The sequence below is a fragment of the Bufo gargarizans genome, chromosome 10 (genome assembly GCF_014858855.1).
Source record: "Bufo gargarizans isolate SCDJY-AF-19 chromosome 10, ASM1485885v1, whole genome shotgun sequence".
NCBI lineage: Eukaryota > Metazoa > Chordata > Amphibia > Anura > Bufonidae > Bufo > Bufo gargarizans.
In genome coordinates, this window is record NC_058089.1 from 1,760,431 (window position 1) to 1,780,348 (window position 19,918).

At 45.1% G+C, this 19,918-nt stretch overlaps 2 protein-coding genes across 12 annotated transcripts in view; one reads left to right on the plus strand and one right to left on the minus strand.

Moving 5' to 3' along the window:
* The window catches only part of MICAL2 (microtubule associated monooxygenase, calponin and LIM domain containing 2), a 194,812-nt gene that overhangs the window by 100,865 nt on the left and 74,029 nt on the right, over positions 1–19,918 (plus strand). For 2 of the 10 annotated variants that reach the window (XR_006386895.1, XM_044269550.1), the window contains one exon: positions 2,052–2,237. The exons of the other annotated variants lie outside the window; for them this stretch is intronic. The gene's annotated coding sequence lies outside the window, so the exon portion shown is untranslated. Of the gene's footprint in view, positions 1–2,051; positions 2,238–19,918 lie in introns of those variants that run through there. 10 annotated transcript variants of the gene reach the window in all.
* Positions 4,940–19,332, minus strand: LOC122920226. 2 transcript variants are annotated; one of them, XR_006386896.1, is made up of 2 exons: positions 19,288–19,332; positions 4,940–5,270 (listed from the first exon to the last, which is right to left on the minus strand). XR_006386896.1 is itself a non-coding variant. In XM_044269554.1 (2 exons), exons 1-2 carry the CDS (start codon positions 9,770–9,772, stop codon positions 5,266–5,268), a joined length of 1,380 nt encoding a protein of 459 aa, XP_044125489.1. In that variant the 5' UTR covers positions 9,773–10,359; the 3' UTR covers positions 4,940–5,265. The 2 variants fall into 2 exon arrangements, 1 of the variants encoding a protein (XP_044125489.1); XM_044269554.1 differs by lacking the exon at positions 19,288–19,332 and adding an exon at positions 8,398–10,359.

The window sequence follows — 19,918 nt, forward strand, 5'->3', positions numbered from 1 at the left end:
CTTGATAGTCTTGAGATTTCATTGTACCCTGCACAGATTCAAGACACCCTGTGCCAGACGCAGCAAAGCAGCCCCAGAACATAACAGAGCCTCCTCCATGTTTCACAGTAGGGACAGTGTTCTTTTCTTGATATGCTTCATTTTTTCGTCTGTGAACATACAGCTGATGTGCCTTGGCAAAAACTTCGATTTTTGTCTCATCTGTCCACAGGACATTCTCCCAGAAGCTTTGTGGCTTGTCAACATGTAGTTTGGCATATTCCAGTCTTGCTTTTTTATGATTCGTTTTCAACAATGGTGTCCTCCTTGGTCGTCTCCCATGTAGTCCACTTTGGCTCAAACAACGACGGATGGTGCGATCTGACACTGATGTTCCTTGAGCATGAAGTTCACCTTGAATCTCTTTAGAAGTCTTTCTAGGCTCTTTTGTTACCATTCGGATTATCCGTCTCTTAGATTTGTCATCAATTTTCCTCCTGCGGCCACGTCCAGGGAGGTTGGCTACAGTCCCATGGATCTTAAACTTATGAATAATATGTGCAACTGTACTCACAGGAACATCTAGTTGCTTGGAGATGGTCTTATAGCCTTTACCTTTAACATGCTTGTCTATAATTTTCTTTCTGATCTCTTGAGACAGCTCTTTCCTTTGCTTCCTCTGGTCCATGTCGAGTGTGGTACACACCATATCACCAAACAACACAGTGATTACCTGGAGCCATATATATAGGCCCAATGGCTGATTACAAGGTTGTAGACACCTGTGATGCTAATTAGTGGACACACCTTGAATTAACATGTCCCTTTGGTCACATTATGTTCTGTGTTTTCTAGGGGTACCATCATTTTTGTCCATGCCTGTTTCATGAGTTTATTTTTTTACATAATTCTGTTGAAGCATGGTTGAAAAACAATGTCTGACTTTCATTGGTTAACATTTATAGAATTTTAATTTATTATTACTTTTGTCAGATTAAAGTTATTTCTGTGACCATTGTGACTTTTTCTTTCATTGACCAAAGGGTACCAACAATTTTGTCCACGTCTGTATGTGGGTAAGGGTAAAGGGGTCATTAACAGAACCGGATTAGATGCCAGAATAGTTGCCAGATTTATGGTTCAGTTCATATGAATTGAAGTTTAATGCCCCAAATTTTAGGTTCAAAATTTTATGATGAATAATTTCATACTAGATCTTTATGGGGTAATGATCTCCAGACCCCCTGCTTCTATTATCAAAGCCATAAAGTTACATTTCTGTGTGCCTTCAGCCACCACTAGGGGGAGCTCACTGAATCATATCATAGGACAATGGCAGACAAACAGATTATCTAAATGATGGGGTCAGTCTTACACATCGGCATGTATCAATGATGTACGTTTGCTTCTCAGTTATATAGACAGTAAACTTTTTGCCATTTCTAGTAAATAACCCAGGGGATACTAAAATCCTCCCATGGTTGTGCCTGGTTTTTCACCTTTCTCAAGGGGGCAGATCTTGGAACTGAATTCTAGACTGACACAGATGGAAATATGTTTGCCTCTAGGAAAGAAATAGGAAGATAACAATAGGTTCAATAAATTGGGTCAGTGAGACGATGATGGAACTGGTTACAACACAATGTAACCTGCATCAATGTATCACATCTCCTCCCTGGTTACAATTATGTTACGTTCCGTAGCATCAGGCAATTCTAGAGCCACCTGCAGCTGCCACTAGGGGGAGCTCACTGCCCACTGAATAAACTCCAGCTAAGAACATCCACAGGCAACCTGAAAGGCATGTGAGGGGATCTTGACCCCTATGAAGAGTTAATCATCACATGACTTTGAATACATTTGATGAAATAAGGTGCCCCCTGTGCACATGGATATATGATATGTCCACCCTGGTTAGGACCACTAAGGCCATCTCTGTCCACTGCTATGTAGGATGCACGTTGATTTTCCAGCTCTGAGCGGTCTCCATAATCTGCATGTCGAATAACCCCACCCCTCCCCCGTCTCGCACCCTTGCTCCATGCCTATCTTTGTCTTCTCTTCTATTTCAGACACCTCTCAAATGGATTTTTTCCCAATCGTCTCCTTTTTGGGGCAGGTTCTTGCTACATAATTTACAAAATGGAGTGAATATTTTTTTAATAATCTTGTTTCCGTCTAATGTCGTGTATGTGTGGGACATACGGAGAAATGTGATGGCGTACAATCTGTAAACAAGAATAAATATGGTCATTCGTTATTGGCTCTGGCCTCCTTTTTTCATTTTCCTTCAAGTTCAAAAACTTTAGCAGATTTTACATTAAAAAAATTGTGATTAAAAAAAGCTACATTTAGTGGCTTCTGATGGCCACATCAACCTGCGACCAGGAGAGGGATGGACTAAGGCTGCCCTGGTCATCTCAAACTAGTGATGTCATCAAGGGTGTGCAGTGATGTCACTGAACATATCAAACCCAACCAATAGGATGGCAGTGTGGCTACCCCGTGCATCAGTCCTCCATCGCGGTTATGGACTTGGATCCCTAGTATCTGAGCTAACCATTGCATAACCATTCCAAATCTTTCTTCGATGGAGATCAATCAACTCTTATTACTTTTACCTGTAAGGACCTATGAAGGCCATTTGTGTTTGAGACCTTAAAAATGTTTTGGATAATTCCTCTTGATGGCTGACCATAGATCGGCCCACTGCTCAGACCCCCGGCAATCATCAGTGATCTACGGGATTATCTGACAAGTGTTGACATTTCCTGCACTGCCACCACAGGTGATATAAGGAATTACACCGCTTCCATTAACAGGGTCCTCAAGGGTGGCTAATAGATGAGGATCCTGACTGGGGAGAACCAACCCATTAAAAGGGTTGCTCACCTTTCTGCATGTTTTCTACAGACCCTTCAGCATTGCCAGATCCGCAGTGGTAATCATACTTACCTGATTCCGGCCCCTGGGTTCAAGCTACAGGTTCTGGGTCTCCAAGTGACGTGACCCAGTAAAGTACCGCATGAATGACATGTCACCGCTGTGGCCAGTCATTGGCTGCAGCAGTCATGTGACCTGGTGGACCTGCAGGGCAGCGATGGAGCCATAGACCTGTGGCGGGGATCAGGTAATTATGCTCTGGCTATGATGTGGGGTCTGTAGAAAACATGCAGAAAGGTGAACAATCCCTTTAATGTTAGGATATGTGTTTTCTAAGCCAGGAAACCCCCTTAAATTCTCAAGAACATTTCAAGTTGGCTTCCATCTTCAACACAGTTGATCATTTGCGATCGCCTATTGGTGTTGATTTCCTCTTGTCTTAGAAGATCCTACAACACAGAATAGTCAGTCACCATTATATATTCTCATGAGTACATGTCAGGTGGTGGTCTTGAGTCTGGAGCTCCAATGCAAAGCCCTAATGATGACCATCATGGCAATAAAGGAACTATTTTTTTTTTTGAGTCAACATGTTTATTTTTGACATGGTTCTTACCTACCAGCCTTCAGATCCTGTCTGCACACACTATGAAAGCCATTATATCATTCAACACAAAGGTTCGGTTGTATATGGAACAGAGGTATGGGAGGGACTGATGTAAACTTGGATCAAGTTCAAAGTGAAGATCTTGGCCGGGAGTGAATTCTATAAAAAAAAGGTCTCATGTAGGGTAAAGGGAAGGGTTTATGGGACATTCTCAGGGTTCTTAGCTCTATGGGTGAGGTCGACTCTATACAGAGGTGGTAACACCATGTAATAATTGAGTGTAAGTCACATGTTTGGATGATCACATCCTCTCTCATATTTTCTTGCAAAAGACGAAAAACAATCGTCCCCACCCAAATCCATAAGAACAGCATTTGCCCAAAAGAAAGGGAATAACACATTGGATCTTCTTCAAACAAGAAGTTGTATCATTAAAACTCGATGTTAAACAAGACTCACCTGGACCCTAATGTTAGGAGAGATCGGTGGCCATTACACACTTCTACACCAGTTACAAAGTCACATCCATCTCTGTATGGACAATGTATCTCCACAATGGCCGGACTTCTCAGTGACAGGATTTCTGTGGTCATCTCCTTCCATCTTGTTGACACTAGTCTTCCAGAATCCCATAATTTTTATGTCCTTTTGTCTTACTTATAAACCTTTTGAAACATAGTTCATCATTCTCATTTCTAGATCTTATGTCAATTTCCTTCATCATCTTTGAAGACCTTTAGTCCTTGAATCTATGTGTTTGACATTAAATGTTATGATTCCCGTCTTTTAAAGTCTGCAGTTGTCTCTTTCCTTCTGGACCTTGTGTCTTATTCTATCCCATTTGTGAAATTGTGTTTTCGCCTGTCTTCATTTCTCATATTAACTTCTAAACCATCGTCCAGCCTAGATGTATTGGGCTTTGTCTTTCCAGACAATATATTGTCTTCCCGTCTGTTTTCATCATAGATTTGGAGTCTTGGTCATTACATCTCCCCTTAACCCATTCTTACTGTTATATGGACTTAAATTTTGGTTCTATTCTTCCATACTCCATGTATGTTCCACCACACTCAAAATTGCATATATCTGTTAGTCCATCCTCGATCTAACCACCATTTCTAGACTGTTACTAGATGTTGAATCATCTCTAGATCCATTGTCTCGTCTTAGGATTCTCTTTTCCATTGTGTCCTCTCATCACAGCCTCCTCTGATGTTGGCAACCATTAGTTCTCTTTGGTTTTACAGTCAAATGTGTAATCTCTGGTTCCCACTTTATGTGATTATTATCGACATACCAACCTCTCTCACCGGGTACCATGTGGAAAGTCTGTAGTATCAGGTTTCTTTTGACGCCCTCCATCAGGTAGCCATAGATGTAAAAATGTGACAATAATCAGATGATTTTCCTATTTCATGACGTAAAGTCATGATTTTATTAAAGACACGGAGGCGAGTATTGCTATTCTCCTTCTTTACTCTGACCAATAGCAGCAAAGAACAAATAAAAATATTGACACATGTCATCAGCCCCTCCCCATAGTCTCTCTATAACAGGCCACACCGCCTGCAAATCCTCCTCTTTCTTTGTAAAACCGAACAGTCCAACCGAACCGCCAACCAGGAACCGGAACAGCCTGGGAACAAAAGCGCCCTCCATCCGGAAGCGAACAGGAACACCAGGAACAACCTTGAAGAACCTCCTGAAGCAGTCCACGTCACATGACCGGCTGGAACCGAACTGCCGACCCTCCGAACCAGGACGTAGAACAAAGGACATCACGGAACTGACCGATCTCAACCTGAAAAAAGGCGAAAACAGAACCATGATAGAAGCAAATTGGTGCACGGTAAGCACAAACAAATGGTTGCGACAAACCTACTCAGGAAAAAACTCAGAGTTATATCAATATGCAAATGACATACAATCAAAATCATTCCAATATGAAACTCACATAGGGAGGGAAATGTAGGGTGGGCAATACTCGCCTCCGTGTCTTTAATAAAATCATGACTTTACGTCATGAAATAGGAAAATCATCTGATTTTATTACAAGACCCGGAGGCTCATATTGCGAGTTCAAAGTTAAGACAAATTTTCAATGATTGACGAGAAAACGTGAGGACCTGGACGGAAGTAAAATTCTCTGAATGTGGACACTCTGGACCAGTCTGCCAATTTCAAAATGTCCTCCAACCTGGCGCCAGACACCGCCAAAGAGGTAGCGGATGCCCCCCTAGCGGAATGTGCCGAAAAAATGGAGGTGTCCACGCCCGCCAATTCCATGACCCACTTCATCCACCTAGCCAGCGTGGGAGTGGTCACCGGGGCAAAAGGACGAATGGTAGAGAGGAAAAGATGAGGAAACTCTCGTGAACGATGAAGGGAAGTGCGAGCTTCATACTCCTTGAGACATTCCACCGGACAGAGAGAAGGTGAGGCCGGGAAAGCCGGATAAGCGACTGAGCGTATGTGAGACTTGGTCCTCCTAGAGATGTCAAAGGAGACCCCCTCCGGAGTATACGAGCGGGCATCATAATCCAAAGCCCGGACGTCGGACACCCGCTTGCAGGAAATTAGACAGAAAAGAGTGACGAGCTTCGCCGACAGTTGCCTTAAGGACAGGTCTGAATTCTGAGGCCAAGAAGATAGAAAGGAAAGGACACAAGACACGTCCCAAGTAGCCGAAAATCTGGGTCTAGGAGGCCGGGACATCCGAGAGCCGCGCAATAGACGGCATACCAAAGGATGTTGCCCCGCAGGAGTACCATCAAACCCCTGGTGGGACGCAGAAATGGCCGACCTGAAAAGGCTGATCGTGCGATAGGCCTTGCCCTGGTCGAAAAGAGAAGACAGGAAGTGCAAGATCTCCGTCACAGGTGCCGAAACGGGATCCAAGTTCCTAGCCACGCACCAGCGATCCCAAGATCCCCAGGCAGATCTGTAAGATCTTCTGGTCCCTGGGGCCCAGGCGTTCTCCAAAAGGACTCTAGCTGTTCCCGAAACTCCCGGGACCTCCCAGGGTCCCCTGAAATTCGACACGCCAACAGGCGCAGAGACCCGTCCAGGAGAAGAGGATGCAGCTGGTGATTCGGACCTCGGAGGAGAGTCTGAGATGTCGGGAGCAGGTACGGGGTCTCTATCATCATCTCCAGAAGGTGAGGAAACCACGACTGGGAAGTCCAAAACGGGACCAGCAGAACCAGATCCGCTGAATGACGGCGCACTTGAATCAGGGTCCTGGGAATCAGTTGGAAGGGGGGGAATGCGTAGAGCAGACCCCGCGACCAATCCTGTAGGAACGCGTCCACAGCTTCGGCCTCTGGGTCCGGGCGCCAACTGTAGAAACGTGGCAGCTGCGCGTTCAAGCGGGAGGCAAACAGGTCGATACAGCAATGCCCCCAAAAAGGCGTTAAGGACCGGAACACCGCTGGATCTAACTGCCAATCGCTGGAGTCGGAGAGATATCGAGAACTCCAATCTGCCCGAATGTTCTGGACGCCCGGAAGATATTCCGCCAAGACAATCAACTCCTTGTCCAGACAGTAGTCCCAGAAATCCTTCGCCAACCGAGATAGGATGGTGGAACGTGTACCGCCCATGCCATTGATGTAACGCACTGCCGACACGTTGTCCATGCGAAGTTGAATGCAGGCCTTGGCCGTGTCTCTCGTGAAACTCCTGATTGCGAACGAACCTGCCAACAGTTCCAGCGCATTGATATGGAATCCCGCTTCGTCCGCTGACCAGCCGCCTCCGGTCGAGATCCCCTCGCAGTGAGCTCCCCAGCCCGACAGGCTGGCATCCGAATCCACCACGAAGTCCGGACAATGACCGAAAATGGCTTTGCCGTTCCAAGCTTGTAAATTGTGGATCCACCAGGACAACTCCTGCTTGGTTTCCTCGTCCAGGGAAATCCAATCCGCATAGGAAGCTCCTTTCCGGAGGTGGAAAATCTTCAGACGCTGGAGGGCCCGGTAATGTAGTGGGGCTGGGAAGACCGCCTGGATAGATGACGCTAGAAGCCCTATGATCCTGGCCAGTTGACGCAACGGGATCTGGGAGGACGACTTGGCTCTGCACAATTCCTTCCGAATGGACCGAACCTTGGACGGTGGTAGGCTGAGAGTCCCCGCCGTGGAATCCACCAGAAACCCCAGGAACTCCATCTCGCGAGCCGGGATGAGACAGGACTTCTCCTGATTGAGAAGGAAACCCAGCTCCAACAGGAGATCCATAGTCCAGCGAAGATGAGTCAGCAACACCGCATGATCCTGTGCCATGATCAGGATGTCGTCCAGATAGACGATGAGGCGAACTCCCCGACTGCGCAGCCAGGCCATAGCAGGGCGCATCAGCTTGGTGAAGCACCACGGAGCTGAAGAAAGGCCGAAAGGGAGGCACGTAAATCGCCAAACCCTGTCCTTCCAAAGGAAACATAGAAGGTCCCTGGACGCGTCCTCGACAGGGACGGTAAGATAAGCGTCCTTCAGGTCCAACTTGACCATCCAATCGCCCACTTGAAGTAGGTCCCGAAGGAGATGGATGCCCTCCATCTTGAAATGGCGGTACCTGACGAACGCGTTGAGAGCGCGTAAATTGATGACGGGCCGTAACTGGCCCCCTTTTTTCGCCACCAAGAAAATGTTGCTGATAACCGCGCCAGCGGATGCCGGAGCCGGCTCTATGGCCCCTTTGCGGAAGAGATCTGATAGCTCTGAGTCCACAAGTATGCGGCTCTCTACCGACAGCACTGCCGGGTGTGGAGGCGGAATGGACAGATGAGAAGATGTCAGCTCTATGCGGAAACCCCTGACCGTGGAGAGAATCCATTGGTCCGAGGTGATGCGCGACCAAGCTCGAGAAAAGAGCCGGAGTCTGCCCCCTACACAAACAGTCAAAGAATTGAAATGAGGCATCGGTCTTACCGTAAGGTCGTCTGGAACCAGGGTTTCCTCTGTATCCTCTAGGCCTCCAGGATCCTCCCCGGGAAGGGAAAAAGGATGATGACTCTCGCCTCTGCTCCTGGAACGCAGGTCTCTGGGAGAAGGAGCCTCTGCCCGTAGCACGGGACTGAAAATGGGCACGGCCGGACAGACGGCCCCTGAAACTGCCGGCCCTGGTAGAGACCCTACCGTGAAACACCCGCTTCATAGAACTTTGGGCCTTATCGAGTGCTGTAAACGCACCGACGAACCGTCCTAAGTCTTTAATAAAGGACTCGCCAAACAGCAGGCCCTGAGCCTCCTTACCGGCTTCGGTAAGCGCCAAGTTGGAGAGTTTAGGCTCAACCTTGAAAAGTATGGCCTTGCGCCGTTCAATAGCCAGGGACGTGTTAACGTTTCCTGCTACGCAAATCGCGCGCTGCACCCACTCGCGCAGCTCTAGAGGGTCTACCAGCTTACCCTCGACCTTGGCAACCTCGGCCAAGTCGAAAATCTTTGCCAGTGGGCCAAATATGTCCAGGAGCTTGTCCTGACACGCACGCAGGGCTGACTCCAGACCCTTTCTCGGATTCCACCCAGATTTGGCGAGGAATTGGGTCATTTTGGGGTCTACCACTGGAGTCTCGCAAACCCTGTTCGGGATTATGGGTCTGGGGCATTCTGCCCTAAGCTTGTTGCGCGCCTCTTTGAAGAGGGGGCAACGCACGCGGGCCTCCAAATATTTGGAGACGTGCTCCAACGGCAACCACTCCGCAGACCGAGGGTGGTGTAGGGAATCCGGGTCAAAGAGCGGTTCCCCTGATGGGTCTGTCAAGGACACACCTGCTGCCGAAACCATGGAGCTACACCCTGGTAAGGGGTTATCTTCCATGACCCCTGATGGGTCCTCCTCTGCCTCCTCAAAGGCGTCATCTAAAGCCTCCTCCTCAGATCCGATCTCAGAATCGGTATCCATTTCCTGCAGTGCTCTAGCACTTTTCCAGTTGCGCGTGCGTTCTGCCCGACGCGTACGGGCTCTCTTGCGCGGACCAAGCGCGCCAACATTGGTGGAAACATCATCACCGTTATTTCGTTTTCTGGAGGCAGATGGCCCTGGCCCGGTGGGTGAGGACACCATGACGGGCTGCGGGGTTTGGGAGGTAGCGGGATGGGCAGTAAGGGCCTGGGCAATCGATTGGGAAATGACCGAAGTCATAGATCCCATGGCAGCAGCAATGGCGCTAGACAGTGACGCCTGCAAATCAAAAACTCCATCACAAGGGGTCAGAGCATGACCATCCTTCCCCGAAGGGGTTAATTCAACTAGAGGAACAGCCTCCTCTGCAGGGCCCTGGCCACTATGTGCAGTGTTAGGCATGTTTAATTTCAGACTATATATATATAATCCTATAAACTGCGACTGATATAAGATCAAATCCTGCACAACTATGCTGGGGCTAGTGTACTGGTGAGGGGATTTGCCCCAGGCCAGTAGGAGGAAAAAACGCTGAGAACCTGTAAAGAAAAAAGCACCAGAGACAGACCGAGGCTGCCGGAGCTCCGATCTGCACAAGTCACACTGCGGAAGCCGGAAGCGCCCGAGATCTCGCGAGATCTCGAGCGCTCCTGCAAGAATGAGAGGAAGCGGAAGCAAGCCGCTCCGAGGTGAGTAGCGCGGGAACGAGGCGCCGGAAAAGAAGGGGGGAGGGAAGAGAAAAACCTCACAGAGGCACAGGCGCAGCAGGGGACAGAAACGTCCCACAGGCAAAAGAGGGGAAGCGCCGAATTAACCCCCCAATGACCCCCACAGACGAGGGAGAGCAAAAACCTTCCCCAAAACGGGGTGACACAAAATATATATATAAATCAAGAGCCCCCCCAAGGAGGGGAGGGGGGGAGCAGATAAAAACCAAAGATGAACAAAGAAAACAATATACAGACGTGGACAAAATTGTTGGTACCCTTTGGTCAATGAAAGAAAAAGTCACAATGGTCACAGAAATAACTTTAATCTGACAAAAGTAATAATAAATTAAAATTCTATAAATGTTAACCAATGAAAGTCAGACATTGTTTTTCAACCATGCTTCAACAGAATTATGTAAAAAAATAAACTCATGAAACAGGCATGGACAAAAATGATGGTACCCCTAACTTAATATTTTGTTGCGCAACCTTTTGAGGCAATCACTGCAATCAAACGCTTCCTGTAACTGTCAATGAGACATCTGCACCTCTCAGCAGGTATTTTGGCCCACTCCTCATGAGCAAACTGCTCCAGTTGTGTCCGGTTTGAAGGGTGCCTTTTCCAGACTGCATGTTTCAGCTCCTTCCAAAGATGCTCAATAGGATTGAGGTCAGGGCTCATAGAAGGCCACTTTAGAATAGTCCAATTTTTTCCTCTTAGCCATTCTTGGGTGTTTTTAGCGGTGTGTTTTGGGTCATTGTCCTGTTGCAAGACCCATGACCTGCGACTGAGACCAAGCTTTCTGACACTGGCTAGTACATTTCTCTCTAGAATTCCTTGATAGTCTTGAGATTTCATTGTACCCTGCACAGATTCAAGACACCCTGTGCCAGACGCAGCAAAGCAGCCCCAGAACATAACAGAGCCTCCTCCATGTTTCACAGTAGGGACAGTGTTCTTTTCTTGATATGCTTCATTTTTTCGTCTGTGAACATACAGCTGATGTGCCTTGGCAAAAACTTCGATTTTTGTCTCATCTGTCCACAGGACATTCTCCCAGAAGCTTTGTGGCTTGTCAACATGTAGTTTGGCATATTCCAGTCTTGCTTTTTTATGATTCGTTTTCAACAATGGTGTCCTCCTTGGTCGTCTCCCATGTAGTCCACTTTGGCTCAAACAACGACGGATGGTGCGATCTGACACTGATGTTCCTTGAGCATGAAGTTCACCTTGAATCTCTTTAGAAGTCTTTCTAGGCTCTTTTGTTACCATTCGGATTATCCGTCTCTTAGATTTGTCATCAATTTTCCTCCTGCGGCCACGTCCAGGGAGGTTGGCTACAGTCCCATGGATCTTAAACTTATGAATAATATGTGCAACTGTACTCACAGGAACATCTAGTTGCTTGGAGATGGTCTTATAGCCTTTACCTTTAACATGCTTGTCTATAATTTTCTTTCTGATCTCTTGAGACAGCTCTTTCCTTTGCTTCCTCTGGTCCATGTCGAGTGTGGTACACACCATATCACCAAACAACACAGTGATTACCTGGAGCCATATATATAGGCCCAATGGCTGATTACAAGGTTGTAGACACCTGTGATGCTAATTAGTGGACACACCTTGAATTAACATGTCCCTTTGGTCACATTATGTTCTGTGTTTTCTAGGGGTACCATCATTTTTGTCCATGCCTGTTTCATGAGTTTATTTTTTTACATAATTCTGTTGAAGCATGGTTGAAAAACAATGTCTGACTTTCATTGGTTAACATTTATAGAATTTTAATTTATTATTACTTTTGTCAGATTAAAGTTATTTCTGTGACCATTGTGACTTTTTCTTTCATTGACCAAAGGGTACCAACAATTTTGTCCACGTCTGTATATCTACACAAAGATATCTAATATGTGCAAAAAGACAGAGCAATAAAAATTTGAATACTTATCTCTGCGGTCAGCAGCAAAGAAAGAGGAGGATTTGCAGGCGGTGTGGCCTGTTATAGAGAGACTATGGGGAGGGGCTGATGACATGTGTCAATATTTTTATTTGTTCTTTGCTGCTATTGGTCAGAGTAAAGAAGGAGAATAGCAATATGAGCCTCCGGGTCTTGTAATAAAATCATAAATTATTATACCTATGGCATCAAACGAGGCAAGGATCAGAGAGAACCTCCACAAACTTCTACATGACCTCAGTGCTTCCAACCAGACTTGGCTCAAGTGAATGTTATTGCATTTGGTACAATTTACCATATTAAGATAAAAGGTTCAGTGTAACTCTGTTTATAAGAAGTCACAATATAACAGCAGGAGAGGTTAATGAATAACCCGCCTGTACTTTGGTCTTTGTGAGATGTAAATTTATGATTCCAGCGAGCAGCCTCTGAGGTGACTGATCGTATGTTCTCCACCAAGAGGGAAAATAACAATGCAGAAATCTGCTGAGTTTCATCCAAACCACAACAGGACCCTGGTACCCCATACACCGATCACGCTGGGTGTGTAAAACATCACAGCTGGAAGGTTCAGTATGAATCTGCTTTTATTCTTGGCCAGCAGTGGTCTTTAATTAATATCTTCAGATCTTGTGTCCTGTCCACTTCAGGAGAAAATAAACTTGTAGAAGAAGATCAAGTAACATCACCAAAGAGCGGATCCTGTAACTAGGAACGTCACTGGAACCTACAAGCTTTCCAAATAGTGGTGAAGAGTGAACTCTATAATAGATACAGCTTGAAGGATACTTTTTAAAATAGTTCCTCCTATCCTCATAAAGAACATATCTTCTATTTTATGTACCATCGATTACACGACTATTATAATACTGCTCCTATGTGCAAGAATATAACTACAATAATACTGCCTCCTATGCACAGGAATATAACTACTATAATACTGCTCCTATGTACAAGAATATAACTACTATAATACTGCCTCCTATGTAGAAGTATATAACTACTATAATACTGCTCCTATGTACAAGAATATAACTACTATAATACTGCCTCCTATGTACAAGAATATAACTACTATAATACTGCTCCTATGTACAAGAATATAACTACTATAATACTGCTCCTATGTACAAGAATATAACTGCTATAATACTGCTCCTATGTACAAGAATATAACTACCATAATACTGCCTCCTATGTACAAGAATATAACTACTATAATACTGCTCCTATGTGCAAGAATATAACTACTATAATACTGCCTCCTATGTGCAAGAATATAACTACTATAATACTGCTCCTATGTACAAGAATATAACTACTATAATACTGCTCCTATGTGCAAGAATATAACTACAATAATACTGCCTCTTATGCACAGGAATATAACTACTATAATACTGCTCCTATGTACAAGAATATAACTACAATAATACTGCCTCCTATGTGCAAGAATATAACTACTATAATCCTGCCTCCTATGTAGAAGTATATAACTACTATAATACTGCTCCTATGTACAGGAATATAACTACTATAATACTGCCTCCTATGTACAAGAATATAACTACTATAATACTGCTCCTATGTAAAATAATATAACTATTATAATACTGCCTCCTATGTAGAAGTATATAACTACTATAATGCTGCTCCTATGTACAGGAATATAACTACTATAATACTGCCTCCTATGTACAAGAATATAACTGCTATAATGCTGCTCCTATGTACAAGAATATAACTACTATAATACTGCTCCTATGTACAAGAATATAACTACTATAATACTGCCTCCTATGTAGAAGTATATAACTACTATAATACTGCCTCCTATGTAGAAGTATATAACTACTATAATACTGCCTCCTATGTACAGGAATATAACTACTATAATACTGCCTCCTATGTACAGGAATATAACTACTATAATACTGCTCCTATGTACAAGAATATAACTACTATAATACTGCTCCTATGTACAAGAAAATTACTACTATAATACTGCCTCCTATGTAGAAGTATATAACTACTATAATACTGCTCCTATGTACAAGAATATAACTACTATAATACGGCCTCCTATGTACAAGAATATAACCACTATAATACTGCTCCTATGTACAAGAATATAACTACTATAATACTGCTCCTATGTAGAAGAATATAACTACTATAATACTGCCTCCTATGTACAAGAATATAACTACTATAATACTGCTCCTATGTACAAGAATATAACTACTATAATACTGCTCCTATGTACAAGAATATAACTACTATAATACTGCTCCTATGTAGAAGAATATAACTACTATAATACTGCTCATATGTAGAAGAATATAACTACTATAATACTGCTTCCTATGTAGAAGTATATAACTACTATAATACTATACTAATCCTGCCCTGTGATCCAGTGAGGTTTCTTACCGGGCGCTCTCATTTCCATACGCTCTATTACGGTTTGTAGTTCTTGTTATTATTAGTACTGCCCTTTGTGGATGAGTTAACTCTTACCTCACTATACATTTTGCTAACGTCTGAGGATTTCTGGAATTAGACACGTATCGTCCGTTATGTCATATAGGGGCCACCATCCATGGTAAGTACCTGCACTGGTGGTGGAGCCTTGGCCGCTGCTTCTTCAGGATTAAGGGGAATCCCATGAGAGGACAACAACAAGCGTTGCGCTGCTGCCGGGTAATGGCTCATCATGCGGTGCCCATATAGCCGCCATTTGAGCTGTGAGTCACTATTTTGTCACTAGACATTGTTACTATGTGTCAATAAATGATGCTGAAGGCAACGTGAAGCAAACAAACACAAATTGCTCCAGACTGTGCTCCTCTGTCTGTCTGTCTGTCTGTCACCCCTGTACTTTTGGCTTTGGTTTGTCTGTCCTGCACTTGTGTCATTACCTGGGACGTGACGTGTCCTGCTCTCAGGTAGGTACCATACTTATCACATGGGGTGATGGAGCTGACACTTATGACGCGGCTTCTGTCTCACTTCAGCAGATGACATTGATCATGTAGATGAAGTAAATACCAGGCTCTTCCTAATGTACTGTGATTCTCCATATTGTCTCCTTTTCTGGCTGGATTCATTTTTCCATCTCATTATACACTACTCGTTTCCATGGTTACGACCACCCTACAATCCATCAATGGTGGTCGTGCTTGCACACTATAGGAAAAAGCACCAGCCTGTGTGCGTTCCCACGGTCCTGGCCACCAGAGAGGCCAGTGCTTTTTCCTATAGAGTGCAAGCAAGACCACCGCTGATGGATTGTAGGGTCGTCGTAGCCATGGAAACGAGCCGTGTATAATGTGATGGATAAAGGAATCCAGCCAGCAAAGGAGGCAACATGGAGAATCGCAATACATTAGGAAGCGCCTTGTAGTAACTTTCTCTACATGACAATGGGATTTGCTGGGGTGAGAGGACCCCTTTAACATTTATTGCAAAAATTAAATAAACTGAAAGAAAAGCCCCACAAACATAATGTCTGTGGGGCTTTTCTTTCAGTTTATAAACCTTTTTGCAGTGTTGGTATGTGGGGAGGGGCTGTGACAACCATTCGCTGTTTGACGCACTGGAGAGCGGTTGTCGGCTGTTACACATCAGGGAATCGCTTCCGCTGGATATTTAAATGCAATATCAGAATTTCTGGCATTTTGTTTTAAAAAGTCTCCTTAGCAAAACTGTCAGCGATCGTCTTCAGTGTCTTACTGATCCCTTACGGACGCCATACGTGTTTTTCAGACCGCAAAACACACAACGGTCGTGTGCATGTAGCCTAAATGAAGTAAATTACAAAAAAGTCCCCCCCCCCCCCCCCCCGAATGTAGAGTGAATTGAACCTCGCTGATCGCACATCCAGTGACCAGGTGTGCTGCTGCGGTCACCAGTAGGGGGCGACATTTATAATCTGTGTCCTGTATTTGGTGGGTCCCATATAAGTTACACAAGAGCCATCTGCAGGTGTGTGTCACCGGGCGGTGCATCTGCTTATAAGGGAAGGGTGGCAGTCTACGACGAGACGCCAAGAAACTCAATCCCCCCCCAGCGTGCGGCGCAGCGTCCGGAAAAAGGGTCTGACCTAACCGCTTTATGGGGCCGGAATTATCCGCGGTCAGTAGATCTGCCTATAAAACCGATCCGATGTACGGCTCCAGATGACTCAGCAACTGGCCCACCAGAGACAAGTCAGGCTGAGATACACGGCTCAGCAGACAGTATCACACAGGATAGGATTAGATACACAGCTCAGCAGACAGTATCACACAGGATAGGATTAGATACACAGCTCAGCAGGCAGTATCACACAGGATAGGATTAGATACACAGCTCAGCAGACTGTATCACACAGGATAGGATTAGATACACAGCTCAGCAGACAGTATCACACAGGATAGGATTAGATACACAGCTCAGCAGGCAGTATCACACAGGATAGGATTAGATACACAGCTCAGCAGACTGTATCACACAGGATAGGATTAGATACACAGCTCAGCAGACAGTATCACACAGGGTAGGATTAGATACACAGCTCAGCAGACAGTATCACACAGGATAGGATTAGATACACAGCTCAGCAGACAGTATCACACATGATAGGGTTAGATACACAGCTCAGCAGGCAGTATCACACAGGAGAGGATTAGATACACAGCTCAGCAGACAGTATCACACATGATAGGATTAGATACACAGCTCAGCAGACAGTATCACACAGGATAGGATTAGATACATGGCTCAGCAGACAGTATCACACAGGATAGGATTAGATACACGGCTCAGCAGGCAGTATCACACAGGATAGGATTAGATACACAGCTCAGCAGACAGTATCACACAGGATAGGATTAGATACACAGCTCAGCAGGCAGTATCACACAGGATAGGATTAGATACATGGCTCAGCAGACAGTATCACACAGGATAGGATTAGATACACGGCTCAGCAGACAGTATCACACAGGATAGGATTAGATACATGGCTCAGCAGACAGTATCACACAGGATAGGATTAGATACACGGCTCAGCAGGCAGTATCACACAGGATAGGATTAGATACACAGCTCAGCAGACAGTATCACACAGGATAGGATTAGATACACAGCTCAGCAGGCAGTATCACAGGATGGGATTAGATACACAGCTTAGCAGACAGTATCACACAGGATAGGATTAGATACACAGTTCAGCAGACAGTATCACGCAGGATAGGATTAGATACACAGCTTAGCAGGCAGTATCACACAGGATAGGATTAGATACACAGCTCAGCAGGCCGTATCACACAGGAAAGGATTAGATACACAGCTCAGCAGGCAGTATCACACAGGATAGGATTAGATACACAGCTCAGCAGACAGTATCACACAGGATAGGATTAGATACACAGCTCAGCAGACAGTATCACACATGATAGGATTAGATACACAGCTCAGCAGTCAGTATCACACAGGAGAGGATTAGATACACAGCTCAGCAGGCAGTATCACAGGATGGGATTAGATACACAGCTCAGCAGACAGTATCACACAGGATAGGATTAGATACACAGCTCAGCAGACAGTATCACACAGGACAGGATTAGATACACAGCTCAGCAGACAGTATCACACAGGACAGGATTAGATACACAGCTCAGCAGACAGTATCACACAGGATAGGATTAGATACACGGCTCAGCAGACAGTATCACACAGGATAGGATTAGATACACAGCTTAGCAGGCAGTATCACACAGGATAGGATTAGATACAGCAGCTCAGCAGACAGTATCACACAGGATAGGATTAGATACACAGCTCAGCAGACACTATCACACAGGATAGGATTAGATACACGGCTCAGCAGGCAGTATCACACAGGACAGGATTAGATACATCAGCTCAGCAGACAGTATCACACAGGATAGGATCAGATACATAGCTCACCAGACAGTATCACACAGGATAGGATTAGATACACAGCTCGGCAGACTGTATCACACAGGATAGGATTAGATACACAGCTCAGCAGACAGTATCACACAGGATAGGATTAGATACACAGCTCAGCAGACAGTATCACACAGGATAGGATTAGATACACAGCTCAGCAGACAGTATCACACACTGTAGGATTAGATACACAGCTCAGCAGGCAGTATCACACAGGATAGGATTAGATACACAGCTCAGCAGGCAGTATCACACAGGAGAGGATTAGATACACAGCTTAGCAGGCCGTATCACACAGGAAAGGATTAGATACACAGCTTAGCAGGCCGTATCACACAGGAAAGGATTAGATACACAGCTCAGCAGGCAGTATCACACAGGATAGGATTAGATACACAGCTCAGCAGACAGTATCACTCAGGATAGTATTAGATACAGCAGTTTAGCAGATTGTAATTAATATAACATCATAATCTTAGATACAGCAGCTCAGCAGACAGTATTACATGTGAGGATTAGATACACAACTCAGAAGACACAACAAATATGATAGGATTAGATACAGCCGCATAGCAGACTACATCACACATGATGAGCTTAGATACAGCTTCTCAGAAGACCATCACACATGAGCTTAGATACAGCTGCTCAGCAGACAATCACACATGATGAGCTTAGATACAGCTTCTCAATGGACCATCACACATGATGAGCTTAGATACAGCTTCTCAATGGACCATCACACATGATGAGCTTAGATACAGCTGCTCAGCGGACCATCACACATGATGAGCTTAGATACAGCTGCCCAGCAGACGTCACACATGATAAGCTTAGATACAGCTGCCCAGCAGCCCATCACACACGATGAGCTTAGATACAGCAGCCCAGCAGACCGTCTCTTCCAGGGACACATTACTGACAGACATGACAGGACACGTGAAGATCTGCCCCGAGGAGAAGAGTAAAGTGAATATCTGTTCCCCATAGAAATCTAGAATTACTGTCCTCAGTCCACAGATCCCTTTAGTTGCTGTAGAACTACAAGTCCCAGACGTTCATTCTGAGACCGGAGCCCCCACTTCTGATATTACAGGGTGTACATTATGTGACCCTCCATGTCCTTCTGTGATTATACCTGCAATTCTATTGAACCTGCACTACAAGTCCCAGCATTCTTGTATGCTTAGAGGTGTAGCTTCCTGTAAATTACATATATAGCGGACACTTTGGAGGTTATGACCCTTAATCTCTGAGCCCCCAATACACAACAGAGCCCCCCATATACCTGCCTGTCGCTGGAGCCGCAGTCACTTCTTCTGGTTCCTTTGCAATACAGTCTGCGCCCAGCAGGAACCAGTGCAACCAGTTCTACACATGTGAACCAGAGCGCGCTCCGCTGTTGACCTTACTATAGTGCACACAAGGAGGGGAACTCGTTACCTGGAATCCACATGATACCGTTCTAAGGTATTTATCATCTCCAGTGACTTTGCTTATCTTGTATTAGCCTTCTGTTTTATGCTCCGTTCACAGCTAAAGCTGCATCTAGACCTCTGCTGATTGCCCTTGGTAATTTCTCACCTCCCACATTTCAATGTTTTCTGATAACTGGACATCAGCAGATTTCGGAAATGCAGGTTTGGATGTGACTAGAGAAGAATGCATCGAATAGAAGCAGTACAAGAAAAAACTATAATGCTTGCAGAGTTCCTCACACACTACCCGATATTCACCGTCCTATAGGATGTGGACGCCGTGTCATGTGACCAGCAAAACACAACATGGAATTTTTTGAAAAAGCTCACATTTATTCGGGTATATTCACACCCGTACCGCAATGCATGGGCACCTGAATCGCGGCGCGGACCCATTCAAGTGAATGTGACATGTCCTATCTTTTGCGGTGCGGAGCCACA